Source organism: Mustela erminea, chromosome 14, assembly GCF_009829155.1.
Source record: "Mustela erminea isolate mMusErm1 chromosome 14, mMusErm1.Pri, whole genome shotgun sequence".
Lineage (NCBI taxonomy): Eukaryota > Metazoa > Chordata > Mammalia > Carnivora > Mustelidae > Mustela > Mustela erminea.
In genome coordinates this window covers 7,866,447-7,881,041 of record NC_045627.1, presented here as the reverse complement: position 1 = coordinate 7,881,041, position 14,595 = coordinate 7,866,447, and the positions used below count along the sequence as shown (strand labels likewise).

General features: G+C 56.8%; 1 protein-coding gene across 4 annotated transcripts in view; it reads right to left on the bottom strand.

The window, feature by feature from the left end:
• Positions 1 to 13,927, bottom strand: part of GPR137B (G protein-coupled receptor 137B) — a 49,523-nt gene extending 35,596 nt beyond the window's left edge. For 2 of the 4 annotated variants that reach the window (XR_004278772.1, XM_032313484.1), the window contains exon 1: positions 13,373 to 13,920. Coding sequence is in view for 3 of the 4 variants with exons in the window: in XM_032313484.1 (XP_032169375.1) it covers positions 13,373 to 13,780 (408 nt within the window). In the remaining variant the exon portion in view is untranslated. Of the gene's footprint in view, positions 1 to 13,372 lie in introns of all 4 variants that reach the window. The other 2 variants (XM_032313486.1, XM_032313485.1) reach the window with 2 other exon arrangements.
• Positions 13,928 to 14,595: the final 668 nt, after the last annotated feature.

The following is a 14,595-nucleotide window of genomic DNA, read 5'->3' as shown; positions in this document are numbered from 1 at the left end:
AGGGCCCAGTGGATGACGTCCTCGCTGGGACAGAAGCAAAGAGTCTCTCGAGCAGCTGCTGACCTTGTCCCCTCCCCTCATAAATCACAGTGCCCGACCCTCTCAGCAACTGTTCTCCTCTCTGAACTCCCACTTGCCTGCTTTTCCTCCCACTCACTCACACTGGCATTTGCTGTCTCACGATCATTTTTCCCAATGTCATGCTGGCTGCTTCTGGCAGAACGTCCCATGCTCTTCCTTGTGGGTATGACAGTGTCCCTTGTGCATTCCGCGAAATTAAACAAAAGTAACCGCTGTCCCCAGAGGCGGTGTCTGCGTCTGAATGGAGCCCTTACTTCCAGACTCGCACTTGGTTCAGAGGCTCTGTACGCAGTCGTCCTGCTCCACACACCGCCCCGCCTGACCCAGGTCCCTGCGTCTGCCCTTCGGGGCCACTGCTCCCTGGAAATGAACAGGCTGAACAGACACTCCCCACCTGTCCCAGCCCGAGCAGGCTCCAGGCTGCACACACCTGACCTGCTGTGCCGGGGGCCGGCCACGGGCTGAGGCCCCGGGGAGACCCTCCCAGCAGCCAAGCAGGCCGAAGTCAAAAGAAACCAGTATGTTTCTCCACACACTCTCTTTAAATGTGTATATGCAAATTCACTTGAAAATGTTATAATTTTGGGCCACGTGAGTGGCTCAGTCCTTAAGCATCTGCCTTCAGCTCAGGTCAGGATCCCAGGGTCCTGGGATCAAGCCCCGCATCAGACTCCCTGCTCAGTCAGAAGCCTGCTTCCCCCTCTCCCACTCTCCCTGCTTGTGTTCCATCTCTCGATGTCTCTCTCTATCAAATAAAATTTTTAAAAAAGAAAAACAGGAAAATGTTACAAATTTATGGTAGGCTTAAGCTTCATTATAAAGTATGTCACATATACCCGAAGAAACTACCTAACTTGGGGACTCCTGGGAGGCTCAGTTGGTGAAGCGTCTGCCTTCAGTTCAGGTCATGATCCTGGGGTCCCAGGATCGGGAGTCCCGTACCGGGACTGGAGTCCCGTACCGGGATCCCTGCTCCGTGGGGACTCTGCTTCTCCCTCTGCCTACCGCTTCCCCTGTTTGTGCTCTCTCTGACAAATTAAAAAAAAATTTTCACCAAAAAAAAAAAAAAAAACTATTTAGCTCACACTCATGTACCCATTGCACAGTTCAACCTGCAACACAATCATCTTTGCTCCAGCTCAGTTTTATTTTTAATAAATAAAAAAAGTATCACTGATGCCCCAGACATCTCCCCCCAGTTCTAATCCCTCCCTCCTCTGCAGAGGTAATCACTTTCCCAATCCAGCCTTACCATTCCCAGGAAGGCTTACGCTTCTACTGTGCGTGCATGCATTCACAAATAACTCACAGTATATCAATATACTACATATACAAAACACAGAGTACCACCCTGGGTGGTTTTTCACTTCATCTGAACAACATTAACACTCTCCACACCCTTCTGCAACTTGTTTGTTTGCCCATCCTGACTGGTTCACAACATCTGAACGTTAGAATACACATTCTCACTAAGGCCCAGTGTCCCCTGTCCACAGGCCGCAGCTGTGTGTCCTTCTCTGGCACAGAGACATGTAAATATGGTTCAGAGTGTGGACTTGAGCTGGCTCACCTGGACCTGAATCCTGGCTCCAAGAGTTGGCAGCTGTGTGACTTTGGAAAAGTTATGTAACCTCTCTGTGCCTCAAGTACCCCATCTGTCAAATGAAAGTAACCACAGTACCCACCTCGCAGGTTTCTGAGAGGATCAGGTGAACTAACACACATCCAGCACTGAGACAAATGCCGGGCACCTCGCAGACACTTGGGGTTCAGGTGTTTGCTAGCCCTGCTGCTGTTACTAGTCCTTGTACATGTTCTCAAACCATGACTCTAAATGCACAACTACTAAACCGTGACCACAGAGGCCTTCTTGACCATAAAAGGAACTTTCACACTCTGAAAGGTTAGGAACCAAGACACATTCGCTGTTCGTGCTTATGGACCCTCCGTGCTGCCCACTTCCTGATACGTCGGGGAAATTATGCAAGCTTGAGACGCTGGTCTGCCCAGGTGAGAGTCGGCGGTCAGTTGCCTCCCTCTGAACTTCCCTGTGCTGAGCGCCCTCACTCACCAGAGCAGGGCTGCAGGACAACAACAGTCTCTGAGACCCGAAGGGGGCACTTCTCCTCTTCTGCAGGAATCCGAGGACATGCATCAGTTCTAGGGGGTTGGCCATCTACGAAAGTGAGGGCGAGCCTGGTGTCTTCATGGGTGCGGAGACGGGCCATGCATTTAAAGCCATGGAAATCCATGGAGGAAAAAGGCCATAGAATTCTGTGGGTCGATAGCCTGAAGCCTGAAGACAGGTGGGCTCTGTCTGGGTCCTGGGCGGGCCCCATGTGAGGGGCCTCCAGGGAGGTGACTGGGTTCCAGGGTCAGGTCATCACCATTTCAACTCCTGCCTTTGAACTTGGCCAGCTCACAGCCAGAGGAACGAGTCCGGCTCACTTCCCGGCCTCATGCTGCCCCGAAGAACACAGACAGAGTCCCCAGAAATGAAGTGAGCTGCTTTTGCACGTGATCTCAGGAAGAACCGTGACCCTGCCTCGCCTCTGAACTCGCCTGCAAGTGGTGCTAGCTGTCTCCCGGCTTCCTGACCGCTCTGCTGTCCTGTCCCGTCAGGATGACCCGACACCCGAAATGCCGCACAGCGGGGCAAGGAGCAGGACTGGTCTTGCGCCTGGACTGCCCCGACTCTCAGTGCTCACTCGGGGAGCAGAGGGAAAGGTCTCACAGGAAAGCGGCACCTTCACTTGCTTCCTCCCATCCTCTCCTGTTTCCAGTTTCCACCTGTTCCGCCAAGTTCTGCTCCCACCTCCACACCCCCAGTGGCTCAGGACAGCCTCCCTGTCCTCGTCAACAGAACTGGGTTCCATCGGACAGTGCCCACACCACCCAGACCTCCCATTAGGCTCTAGGCCGGCAGGCAGCCCAGGAGGGGCAGTGGAAGCCCGGAAAGCACCCCTCGCAGTCTGCCAGCAGCATACCAAGCCTGGCCCTCAGTCCCCGCTTACCCTCGCCGGCAGACACCTGAGTGGCCTCAGGGATGTGGCTAGCCAGACAACCGACAACCTGCTTGGTTCAGCCCTGATGACTTCTCTTTGCCTTTCTGGGCCTTGGTGTTCCTCTGTGAGACAATAGGGTTAGTCCCAAAACCCGTTCAGGTGCCTTCTACCTTGAAAACTCTAGGACATAAAGGGCCCTGGCAGAGGGCAGCTGGCAGCCTGGGAAGCACCACCCGGGCTGCTGCAGCCTGTTTCTCAGGGGCGTGGGCCCCACCTGTCAGGGGGAGGAAGGAGCCGGGCCCAGCAGCCCCCACAGCAGCCCAGGCCACAGAAGCCCAGTCCTACCCCAGACCCACCAGCTCCGCTGGGCAGAGGCCACGGGGAGAAGACCCGCCATCATCGCCAGCAAGACCCATGTCTCGCTGGGACAGATGGAGACTGACCGTGCAGACTGGCCTCCCAGGCAGGATCCTCTCTCTTCAGCCTCGTGAACGGAAAGGACCTTGACCACACAAGGTGCCACGATCATCACTACGTTTCCAAACCTCTCCTACGGCAACCGCCACCCCAGGTCACGATCCGCCAGTGGAGGCCCTGCCTGCGACAGTTCCAGATGTGTGGAACACGCACACGAAATAACACGTTCGTAGCAGGGAGGAGACCTCCTCCAGCTCGGGAAGCTTAGCCGGGGGTCAGCGGCCAGCTAGGCCCAACGGCTCCAGGAAGAAAGGCCCCGTGTGACCATAGTGGCCCACGTCTTACCGCAGCCATAATCCTTGCACCGAATCCCCCAGAACGACAAAGACAGCACGGAAGATGCCGCGGGTGTCTTTCCCTCCCCAAAATAACTCTGCCTCATAAGTGGGGAGAATTCTGACATTCCCCGGGAACTCCTGCCCTGGCTGGGAGCAGTGCAGTGTGGGCTACGGGCCGCCCATGGGTGTCCCCCCAGATCACGTGGAGTCCCACCACTCAGTCAGCAGGCGAGGCCTCTGGGAGGCAGTTAGGTCAGGAGGATGAAGCCCTCGTGGGGGCATACAGTGCTCTCTCTGCTCTCCACCACGTGAGGACCCAAGGAGAAGCTGCCATCTGCAACCTGGAAGGGCTCTCACCAGAGCACCACCATGGTAACACCCTGACCGCAGACCCCCAGCTCTAGAACTAAGAGAATAATTTGCTGCAAAAACCCCCATGGTATTTGGTTACAGCAGCCTGGGGAGCCCAAGACAGCGCAGACGGTGCTCCTCATATCCACCCCTGACTGGACGGACCCTCGGGACATCCCAGAGAGGAAGCGACGTGGCGGGACATGGGGACCGAGGCCTCCTTCTGCTCCTGGAGCTGCCCCGGCTCACAGTGGGCCACTGGGTGGGGCCGGCAGGGCCCAGGATGGTGAGGGACAAACCCACATCCCATCAGAAACAAAGAAAGGAACTGAGAATGGCACAGCCCATAAGGACAGGACCTGGAGGAGACCTCTGCCACCATATCTGTGAAGGGCTATCCCGGCAGGAGGGACTGTATCTGCTCAGAAGGGCCCTGAGGGCAGGAATGGGAGCCAAGCAGATGTCCCCCAGGCAACCCCTCTCTGTCCCAGCGCTCTGAACCCCAGGAAGCTGCCTCTGGGAACAAACCAGAGCAAATGGATTTGCCTTACATTTAAATAGTAACAGATGTCACTGGTTCTTTTAAAAACATGCAACAAGCACCCTACCGTGAGAATCATAGAGATGAAGGAGGGACCTAAGTCCCCAACCTTCCACTGGAAACATCCCACTTTGTGTCACCACTGTAAGGACTGTCCCCAAGTAATGCTGGCCAGTGGCACAAGCGATGTTCGCCACGTGGTCTGTTTTCCCACTCAACACGCACCTCCATCAAGGCAGGAGCCACGTTTGTCCCCAGTCCTGTCTACACAGCATCTAGAGAGTCACAGGCTCCCAGAAACACACGACAACCCACCTCCACGTCTGTCGGTGGGGGAAAGGGTGGCCAACGGGGGCAGATACCTACAGAACAGCCTCCAGCCTCAAGAAGCAAGGTCATGACAAGTGCCACAACATGGGTGACCCTCGAAAACCTCACACTAGGCGAGAGACGCTGAGCCCAGAAGGCCACTGAACAGGTCACTGCACGGAGACAGAAAGCACACTTGTGGCTGCCCGGAGCTGGTGCAAGGGGAAGGGTTTGGGGAGATGGAACCGTTTGAGAAGTGAGCAGAAGTGACAGCTGCAGAACAGGAGGGGCTTAAATGCCACCAAACTGTACAAACACAATGGTTCCTTTTATGTTGTGTGAATTCCACCTTGATTTTGAAAACATGCTCGTTGACTGAGCAGAAGAGTCTCCAGGCTGCAGTGGAAACTGGGGCCACCGTGTGACAGCTATGCGTGGACAGACGTGTGCACCGTCCCCGGGGGCAGGAGTGCAGCCCTGACGGGGGGCTCAGCCCGCAGTGAGCCGTGGTGCTGACATTCCGTGAGCTTCTCTCCCTGCTGCGTCTGCCACCGGTCATCCACTGGCCTGATGGGCAACGCAATCCCCCACAGCTCTTAGGTCTAGAATCCACCAAAAGGGCAGCAGGAGGTAGGGGGCAGCCTAGGGAGTGTATCCCATAGTGTGTGGGGATTTCTGCCCTGAAGATCATGCTTAACAAGTGTCTGCCGTGAAAGGGGTAGAGAGCTGATGATGTTACACGCCGGCCACAGAAGGGAACCTGTCTCCTGGCGGCCAGGGGCTGGGGAGACAGAGACAATGGCCCAGCACCGGCTTGATGTCTTGTGACATCATGTCTGTCCTTCCCATAGTCAGTGACCCTTAGGGGAAGAAATTCCAACTTACTGCCTCTGGAACGGCACTCTTTAAGTAGGAGATGAGAACCCAAGCCCATTTCCAACTTGTCCCAGCAAAAACAACAGGATAAAGATGGGGTGGGAGCTTGGTGATAAACGCTGGGTCTGTTCTAACCTTATCCCAAGGACCAAATCCAGCTCACAACCTGTTTTTGTATGGCCTGTGAGCTAAGAGCAGTTTTTATCTTTTGAAAGATAAATACACACACACACACACACAGGTCACACAGGGCTCAGAAGGCCCAAGATATGGACACAGGCTCCCTGCGCTCCTTCTTTTCTCGAGGCCCTCCGCACACAAATTTGAGGAAATCAACCTACTTGTGGAGAAAAACCACTTGGCCTTCATCTATCCTCATTAGCGAACAGACTCTTAACCTCAAGCCAGGGATAAATAAAAAGTAAAGTATTTACAAGGCTCTGCAGGCTCCCTGAGTGCGAGTGCAGCAGGGATCATCACGACCACTGGCTGAGAATATTTCTGTCCCGAGAAAACCTGACCTGCCCGAATGTCAGGCCTGAGACAGACCCACAAACCAGGAAGAGGCTCCTCTCCCCTCGCTAGAGCTACAAGGACAACAGGAACCAACTGACTGAAGCCGTTCTCCAGATCACATGATCCGCTGTTCTCAAAAACCCGAGTCTCCGAGCAATGTCGCTGGATGAGCAGATTTCCACTCTGCCAATGGCCGCCTGCCCCTCCAGGCAGGCAGCCCCTCTCCGCCCTGATGGCGTCACCTCCGGGACGCTCTCCTCCCCGGTACTGGAGGCCTTTGGGGGCCGAGATGAGGGACACACGACCGTCCCTGGTTGGGGAGGGCACATGCTGTTGGACAGAGCCATGGGCATCCCCTACCCCACTAGGCCCTGCCTGTCTGACCTGGGGAAAGGCAGGGGCACAAAAAGATGCCACAAAACGTTGTAGGTGGCAGGGTGTGTGGGACCCAGACCAAGGCTCCTGGTGGAGACGGGAGCTGCAGGTCCATGCTCAGCACACAAGGACACAGCCAGGAGGCTCTGCTCTGCTCCTGCTGTTGGATAATCAAGGCCTCAGGGTCAGGGAAACAGGACTTGGGGTCAGCTGAGTCTGACAACTCCCAAGAGTGCTGAGGGCATTCACAAAACATGGCTCAGCTTAGGCCAGCGCTGAAACAGTGAGAACCGGAGCGGAGAGAATTAAAAGCTGGCATTCCCATGAGAGATCTTGGACAACTGGGCTGTAGAATCTGTGAATTTTTTTTAAATATTTTATTTATTTGACAGAGAGAGAAATCACAAGTAGGCAGAGAGGCAGGCAGAGAGAGAGAGAGAGAGAGGAGGAAGCAGGCTCCCCGCAGAGCAGAGAGCCCGATGCGGGGCTTAATCCCAGGATCCTGGGATCATGACCTGAGCCAAAGGCAGAGGCCTTAACCCACTGAGCCACCCAGGTACCCCTGGGCTGTAGAATCTGAAGGCCCCTTCTTAGGGAAATTTTTAGAAGTGAGGCTCGAAAGCTACTTCCTGGGAGGGGCTGATGGTGGATAGTCAACTGAATGCAAATAAGGAAACTACTCCTAGGTTCCATGTGTGCCTGCCCTTGCAGAGGCACACACACACAAGCGCACACACAGGCATGCACATAGAGGCTCCCACACAAGCACACACACAGGTACACACAGAGAGGAACGCCCATAAGCGCACACACAGGTACGCACACAGAAGAGCACATACAGGCACACACAGGCACGTACACAAACACACACACAAGCACACACACAGGTACATACACATCAGCCACTGAGTGACCACAGGGACCAGTGTCTGGGACCAAGAGGTCATGGGTGTGGCACACAGAGGTGAGGCCAGCATAGTCCCTGCCCTGGTGTGACTGTTTGGTCCCAGCTTTGAAATAAGGTACTTGCGGACTGTCAAAGGCCTGTCTGTGTGCTCCTAAGCTTCTTACTTCTTCATAATCACGTACAGGCCTAGAAGCGTCCCTCCTCACACCTCCAGGATTTCGACCCAGCACACAATAGTATTTGGTAAACCTTTTTTTTTTTTTAAGATTTTATTTATTTGAGAGAGACTGAGAGAGAGAGCATGAGAGGGGGAGCGCAGGAGGGAGAAGCAGATCCTTGCTGAGCAGGGATCCTGATGCAGGACTTGATCTGGAACTCCGGGATCATGACCTGAGCCAAAGGTAACCAAAGGAGCCACCCAGGCGCCCCATGGTAAACATTTCTTGATTAAATGATTAAATGGACTGCCCAGAACCCCAGCAAGACTCACTTATTCCTAAGATCAACATCCCCTTTTCCTGGTCGGGGAGGGAGAGATGGTCCCTGATTAGATTCTGGCTGCCTCCTGGTTCCCTATCACCAAGGATGGGGACGGAGTGCATTTTGAGTTAGGGTGGTGTGTGCAGCAAAAACAGGCTCACCGGTGCCGGGCCTCTACCCCACTCTTCATCCCAGGCTGGTGACCTTGGACAAGTCCCTAGAAGCCTCCAGGCCTCGGTCGGTTCATCTGGAAGAGGAAGGGCTGGGCTGCTGGACCCCCTCCCCCAGCTCTCAGCTCCAGGAGCCACAGAGGTGAGCCGTTCCCTTCCACACTCCCGCTAAGGGAGAGCCGAGAGTCCCTGCCACTTTACAAACACAACTGTTGCAGCATGGCACCACAAGTCATTTGGATGACACGGTGGGGGGACAAAAGGCAGGGCCGGCCCCGGGGGTCAGACCTTTAAGACCTGGTTTGGTATCTGGGCAAGAGCCAGAGTCGCTCTTGTTAGATGCAGAAAGGGCACTTCACTGAGGTGCAGAGGGTATGACACAGACAGGCTCTCCTTAAAGCAGCTCCCACCAGGGGGATGTGCCCCCGGGGGTCGCTGCTTTCCTGATGAGGAATGTTAGTAACCAGCCACGGGAGCTACACTAGGGGTGAAGCCAGGACTCGAACTCGGTCCTGCTCACACGGTTCCCCCCTCCTTCCATGTGCGGTGCTGCCCCCTCATTTATAGGCCTTTGCTGGCACACAGGACCCCCAGACTCCCATGATACGCTCCAACACCCCTCACGAGCCACAGTTCCCCACCCCCAACGGCCCTGCAGCAGCTTCCCAGCCGCCCTCGAGATGCGCTGTCATCCCGGCTTCTGCGTCAGCATCCATTAACCACACCCCATGTCGCCCCGTCCCCAGAGTTCACTTCTCCTTTTCCTTCCTCAAAATACCCTCCTGTCATGGCAGGAATTTGTCACCGGGCTCAAGACAGAGCGGAACCAGTGAGACCTTGAGCCCCCTCCACTCCACCAAACTCAGGTCCCTAAGAGTCTGAGGTCCAGACCCGTGATTCCAAGGGAAAAAGGCTGAAGGGATGGCTGAGCCCATGGCACACCAGGAGCTCTACAGACAGACCTGCTGGCCCAGGGGTTGCCCGGTGCAGAAGCTGGTAGCCTCTCTACTGGGCCTCAACCCCACAGCCTGGTGTGGAAGGCACCCCAACAGCCCAAGTGCAGAGACTCCCGTTTGCTCTCGGGGTCCTGCTCTGCTCGAAACCTCCGTCTGAGGCAAACAGTGCCAGAAGAGCAGGCTCCAGAGGACAGATCTCGGTTCAAGCCTCGGCCCCGCCACTTCCTGGTGCAGCAAAGAGCTGAGTGGGAGGTACGCCTGGGCAGCTCAGTCGGTGAAGCCTCTGCCTTCAGCTCGTGTCATGATCCAGGGTCCTGGGATCCCATCATGCGGGTCGGGCTCCTTGCTCAGCAGGGAGCCTGCTTCTCCCTGTCCCTCTGCCTGCCACTCCCCCTGCTTGTATACATGCTCTGTCTCTGTGACAAATAAAATCTTATTTAAAAAAGAAGAAAAAGAAGAAAAGATCTGAGTGGGAGTTTGGCTGTCCCCAGGACTGATACTGGGGGACCAGAGCCAGATAGGACAGGTACTCAACACCCTACGTTCCAAAGACAGCCCCAGATATTTAGGGCCAGTCACACACCTCACACAGGGCCTGCTAAGAGTCAGCAGAACCAGTCCTACCACCAGCCTCCTCCCATGTTCCAGCCTGTCCCAGGAGCTAGAGAGCAGAGAAAGGAGTCATCAGCCCCGGCAGGAGAGCAGCGTTCATGCTAGGAGATGCAACCGTCATCCCTGGTCACTGAGGAGAAAACCCCAGAGGAACTGCTCAGGGGGATTAGGAAGCAGGAACCTCATCACCCCACTCCATGGACAGTGACGTGCTGAGATGGGAAGGCTCAGACCCAAGGGGTGTAGACATGACAACAAAGTGGATTCTGGAGAGTCCCAGCAGAGGCCCACCTGTGCTGTGGAGGTCTAATGGCACCAGGACTTCGGCAGGGGGGTGGGAGAGGGTGGTATCTGCCTCCACCTGGGACTTCTGTATGTGGCAGAGAAGGAAAGAGGGCAGGTGGGGACCTGGGAGGAGACCGAGGATGGGCACCAGCCCCTGACCTGCGTGGCCGCACCTGCAGAAGGGACTGGGTGGAAGGCAGACAGGCAGAGGGAGCCAGGGTAAGACAGAGTCCGCCATATGGCCGCGGCCCCATGACAGGGTCACCCCCAGAGCCCAAGGTGAAGCAGAGCCAGCAGAGAACAGGCAGAGCGTCCCGTAAAACCACCTCCTTGGGCCAGCCCCAGAAGAGCCAGATTCCAAAGATGGGGGGCGAGGCTAAGCACTCAGGACACACCCTTCTCCTGCACTCTGAGCCCTGGACAGAAGGGACCATGGCCCTCCAGCAGCCGGGGCAAGAGGAGGTGCCTCGGAGGCTGCGGGGCACGATGGGCCAGCTCCTGACCACCCTGCCCCCCAGAGGGAAGATGGTAACACCTTCTCCCCAGTTATCAGGGAGGCTCCACACAGAGGCCTAAGCCAGTCCCAGCTCCAAGAGCACCTTCTAGCTCTTCCCCAAACTTCTGCCATGGTGCCCCTCTGCCATGGCCCTCTCCTTCTTCCTACCGGCCTCCCCAGCTGCTACAAACCCGCCTCCTGAGGGCTCAGGTCCCATGGAAGCCTCCCACAGCTTAAATATACACCACCTAAGTCCCTTGAGTTACCACTTAACTGGGTGGGGTATAAGATTCGTACCCCCCAGCCAGGGGTTTGGCTCCCAGGAAACAGGGGCTACAACTACGGTAGAGTATGTTTCCCCTCTGAACACTGTACCACAAAGCACGGGCCATCGCTTAGATGCCAGAGATGTGGGGGACCTCCCAGCGCCTCCATGCCCCGACCAGGTAACCTTGAGCGAGCCACTGAACCTCTCTGACCATTCACAACACAGGGACCGTCTCATCACTACCATCAGAGGGCCCTTACGAAGAGGCCAAACCAGTTCGAATGGAGCCTGGCACCCAGTCGGGCTTCTCCATTATCTGCTGCTCACCCCCTCCCTCCCAGATCTGATGGACTTGTTCTGAGATGGGCCCCAGGGAAGCAGTAATTCTTAAAAGCTCCCTGGGCTATTCCAGTGGTTGAGAACCTAGTCTAAGAGAAGGCACGCAGGAGAGAGAGCTAGGGAGAGACGTCAGAGCTGAGAGTCAAAGGAAGAGTGACCCCCTTTCTAGTTCCCCAGAAATATCAGAGTATTTGTCAGGAAGCCAGGGGATGGCTTTGCTCTACAGAGCCTCGAAGACCAGCACTTAGGTACCCCCTTTCCTGCCAGCCACCCGGGGAGATATGAAAAGCAACAAGAGGGGGAAGATACAAAGAAGCCCGGGCCAGGGCTTGAGGCCTCTTGACTGGAGTGGCTCTGTCTGCCTGGTCACTCTTTCCCTCGCTCAGCGTTTACTTGCCAACCAGCAGATGGTGCAGAAAATGTGCGGCCCTGCCCCTAAGCCAGCTAGTGCAGAATTTGCATGTGATTAGTGTGGAGAGCCATGGCCCTGGCCTGCGTTTTCCTTTTTTTTTCTCTTAGAAAGGAACACAAATTCCTAAATACAAAACACGATCACAGTCACAGTTCTTAAAGTAATGTCAGCCTACCTGACCTTTGTATCTTGCTGGAACTACCCTTTTGGATCCAATTAAAAAGCTAAAGTGTCAGCAGTGGAGCTGAGGACTGCCTGAGTAACCAGCTTTTGGGCTCAAAGGTAATTTTTTGACAGATAATACCTATGACTCGAGCACTGGAAAAATATGTGGCTACACCAGTCTTATCAGAAGGCTGTGAGCGCAGAGCTGTTTTATAAGACTATCATGGCTACTAACTAGTACCCAGCTATTCTGGAGCCAGACCTGTTTCCTGCCGATTGTCTCTAGGGCTCCCACAGCACAGCAATCCTTCTCTATTTTTTCTTGCCTTTCTTTTTTTGAAGTAAAGACATTTTCTTTAGAGAACAGGGACACTTAAAAAAGGAGAATGCCTGCCTGCATCGGGCGTCTGTCGGTGAGAGAGCTCTTCAATTACCCTCACCAGATGACACCGGCAGAGTCCTCGTGAAAATGGACATTTCAGGGCTTGGAAAGCTAATGAGAATCAGAGATGATGATGAGGGCGTTGTGTAATTAAACCTTTTTGCAATACCTGCCATGGTATTTACAAAGCACTTTACAATCACCATCCTTTCCTTAAGTCACAGCAGCCCAGTCTGTTCACATGTTCTCCCATTAGCTTATTAAAAATAAGCCTCATAAACTAGCTCCTCTGTGCCCATAAAAGAGCCCCGGTAAACTTTATGGCTTCTTCTTGGGGCCTCTCCATCCAGCTCAGACAGCAAGCCTTGACCTCCCCTGGAAGCAGCTGGGGAGCTGGGTGTCACCCCCAGACTGTTCAGCAGCCCTGAGAAATGAAGTCCGAAGCTCTAGTTCATTCAGCAGGGCTCCAAGCTGGAGATCAAAAACATCTCATCCCAAATGGGGCAGTCCCGTTTTGTCATTATTACTCAAAAATATCAGCGTCTGACCCCAATCTGGAGGCCAGCGTGCACATGACCTTTCCAGGCTCAGGTCAGGTGCTCTGGGATGACAGGACGGAGGAGTCAGTCTAGAGGTCGAGCCTCCCTGGCAGCCGCCTTCTAATGTGTGCGGGAAGCGGCCCCTGAGCCCAGACAGGGCGGGCCCAAAACCCACCGGTGGCTATGAGGGCAGGCCCTCACTTTCTCTCTCTGTCGCCTCATTTGGGAATGGGCGGGGTGGGGTGAAGGAGAACGGCTTACAGGTAGGACAGGACTCGGGCGACCCCAGAGCCAGTGCCTTCCGCCCACCCTCTGGGCTCCGCGACCACCCCGCGCAGCCATAAGCCCTGCAGCTGGCGCAGCGCGCGAGGCGGGGGGGGTGGGGGGGGGGGGCAGGTGAGCGCCCTCCCCGCCAGGTGAGCATCCCGCCCGGTGAGCGCCCTCCCCCCTAGGTGAGCGCCCCCGCCCCAGGTGAGCGCCCTCCGCCCTAGGTGAGCGCCGGGCCCCTCGGTGAGCGCCCCCCAGGGCCCCCCGCCGCGCGGTCCCGCTCACCTGCGTGAAGTAGAGGTTCATGAGCGTGAGCGTGAAGAACTGCAGGCATACGGGGAAGCAGTAGAGCAGCCAGAAGACGAAGGGGCCTAGCGCGTTGGCCGCCACGAAGTCTCTGAAGTAGAAGGAGAAGAGGACGGTCCGCAGGGAGGCCCAGAGGAGGCAGAGGAAGAGGAAGACGCTCTGGTAGCTCAGCCGCTTGTGGCCGTAGCGCAGCACCAGCCAGAGCTGCGCGTAGATAAACACGAAGAGCAGCGAGTAGAACGCGGTGTAGACGACGGTGAGGCCGAGCTTCACGTAGGGCGGCACGGCCGGGGTCAGCGTGGGCGGCAGAGAGTCGTTGCGGAGCGGGTCCCACGGCGGAGCCGCCATCGGGCCCGGGACGCCGGAGCGGGGCCGGGGGCGCCTCATCTGCGCTCGCGGCCCGCGCCGCCCCCGGGGGGGTCTCGGAGCCGCGCGCCCCGCCCGGAGCCCGGCGCCCGCAGGAAAGAAAACAAGCGGCACTTCCTCCCGCCGCACCACATGATCCGCAGGCGGCCCCGGCCGGGAGGGGCGGCGCCGCGCCCGCCACCCCCGCGCGCCCGCGGCCCCGCGCGCCCCTGCACTGCCCCGCGGCCCCGCCGCGTGCCCACCCGCCCCGCCCCCGCCCTGCGCGTCCCCGGCGCCGCCCCGCCCTCCGCCCTTCGCCGCCGCACGTCGGACCCCGAGCCGCACGCGCCCCCGTGCCCCCGCCGCACCCCGCACTGTCCCACGTCAGACCCCGAGCCGCGCGACCCGCCCCGCCCGGCCACCGACACTGTGCGTCCCGCACAGCCGGATCCAGGCGCCGCCCCGCCCCCTCCACCGCCCGCTCCGCCCTCCGTCCCCGGACACCGCGGGTCCCGCCGCGCTCAGCACCTGAAGTCCCGGACCCGCGCGGCCCCGCTCAGGGCTCCCCACGGCCCCCAGCTCTCCGCCGACGATGACTGACTTGTTTCGCAGAAGTTAATTCTTTTATCTCAAAACAACAAACTTTAAGTCTTTATTTATTTGTTTGTTTGTTTGTTTTTTTCATTAAAAGTAAAACTGGCTGTGAAGGGCCGGCGTTTTTTCGCAGACTCTGAATCCAGAAGTGCCCTGCAGGAAAGCCCGTGTTTGTGGGGTCTCGCACGCCGGAGCGAGCGAACTGGTTCCTGTGGCTCGAGCCCCGTCTTGGGGGGACAGGGCAGTGCTCCCCGGAGACCCGT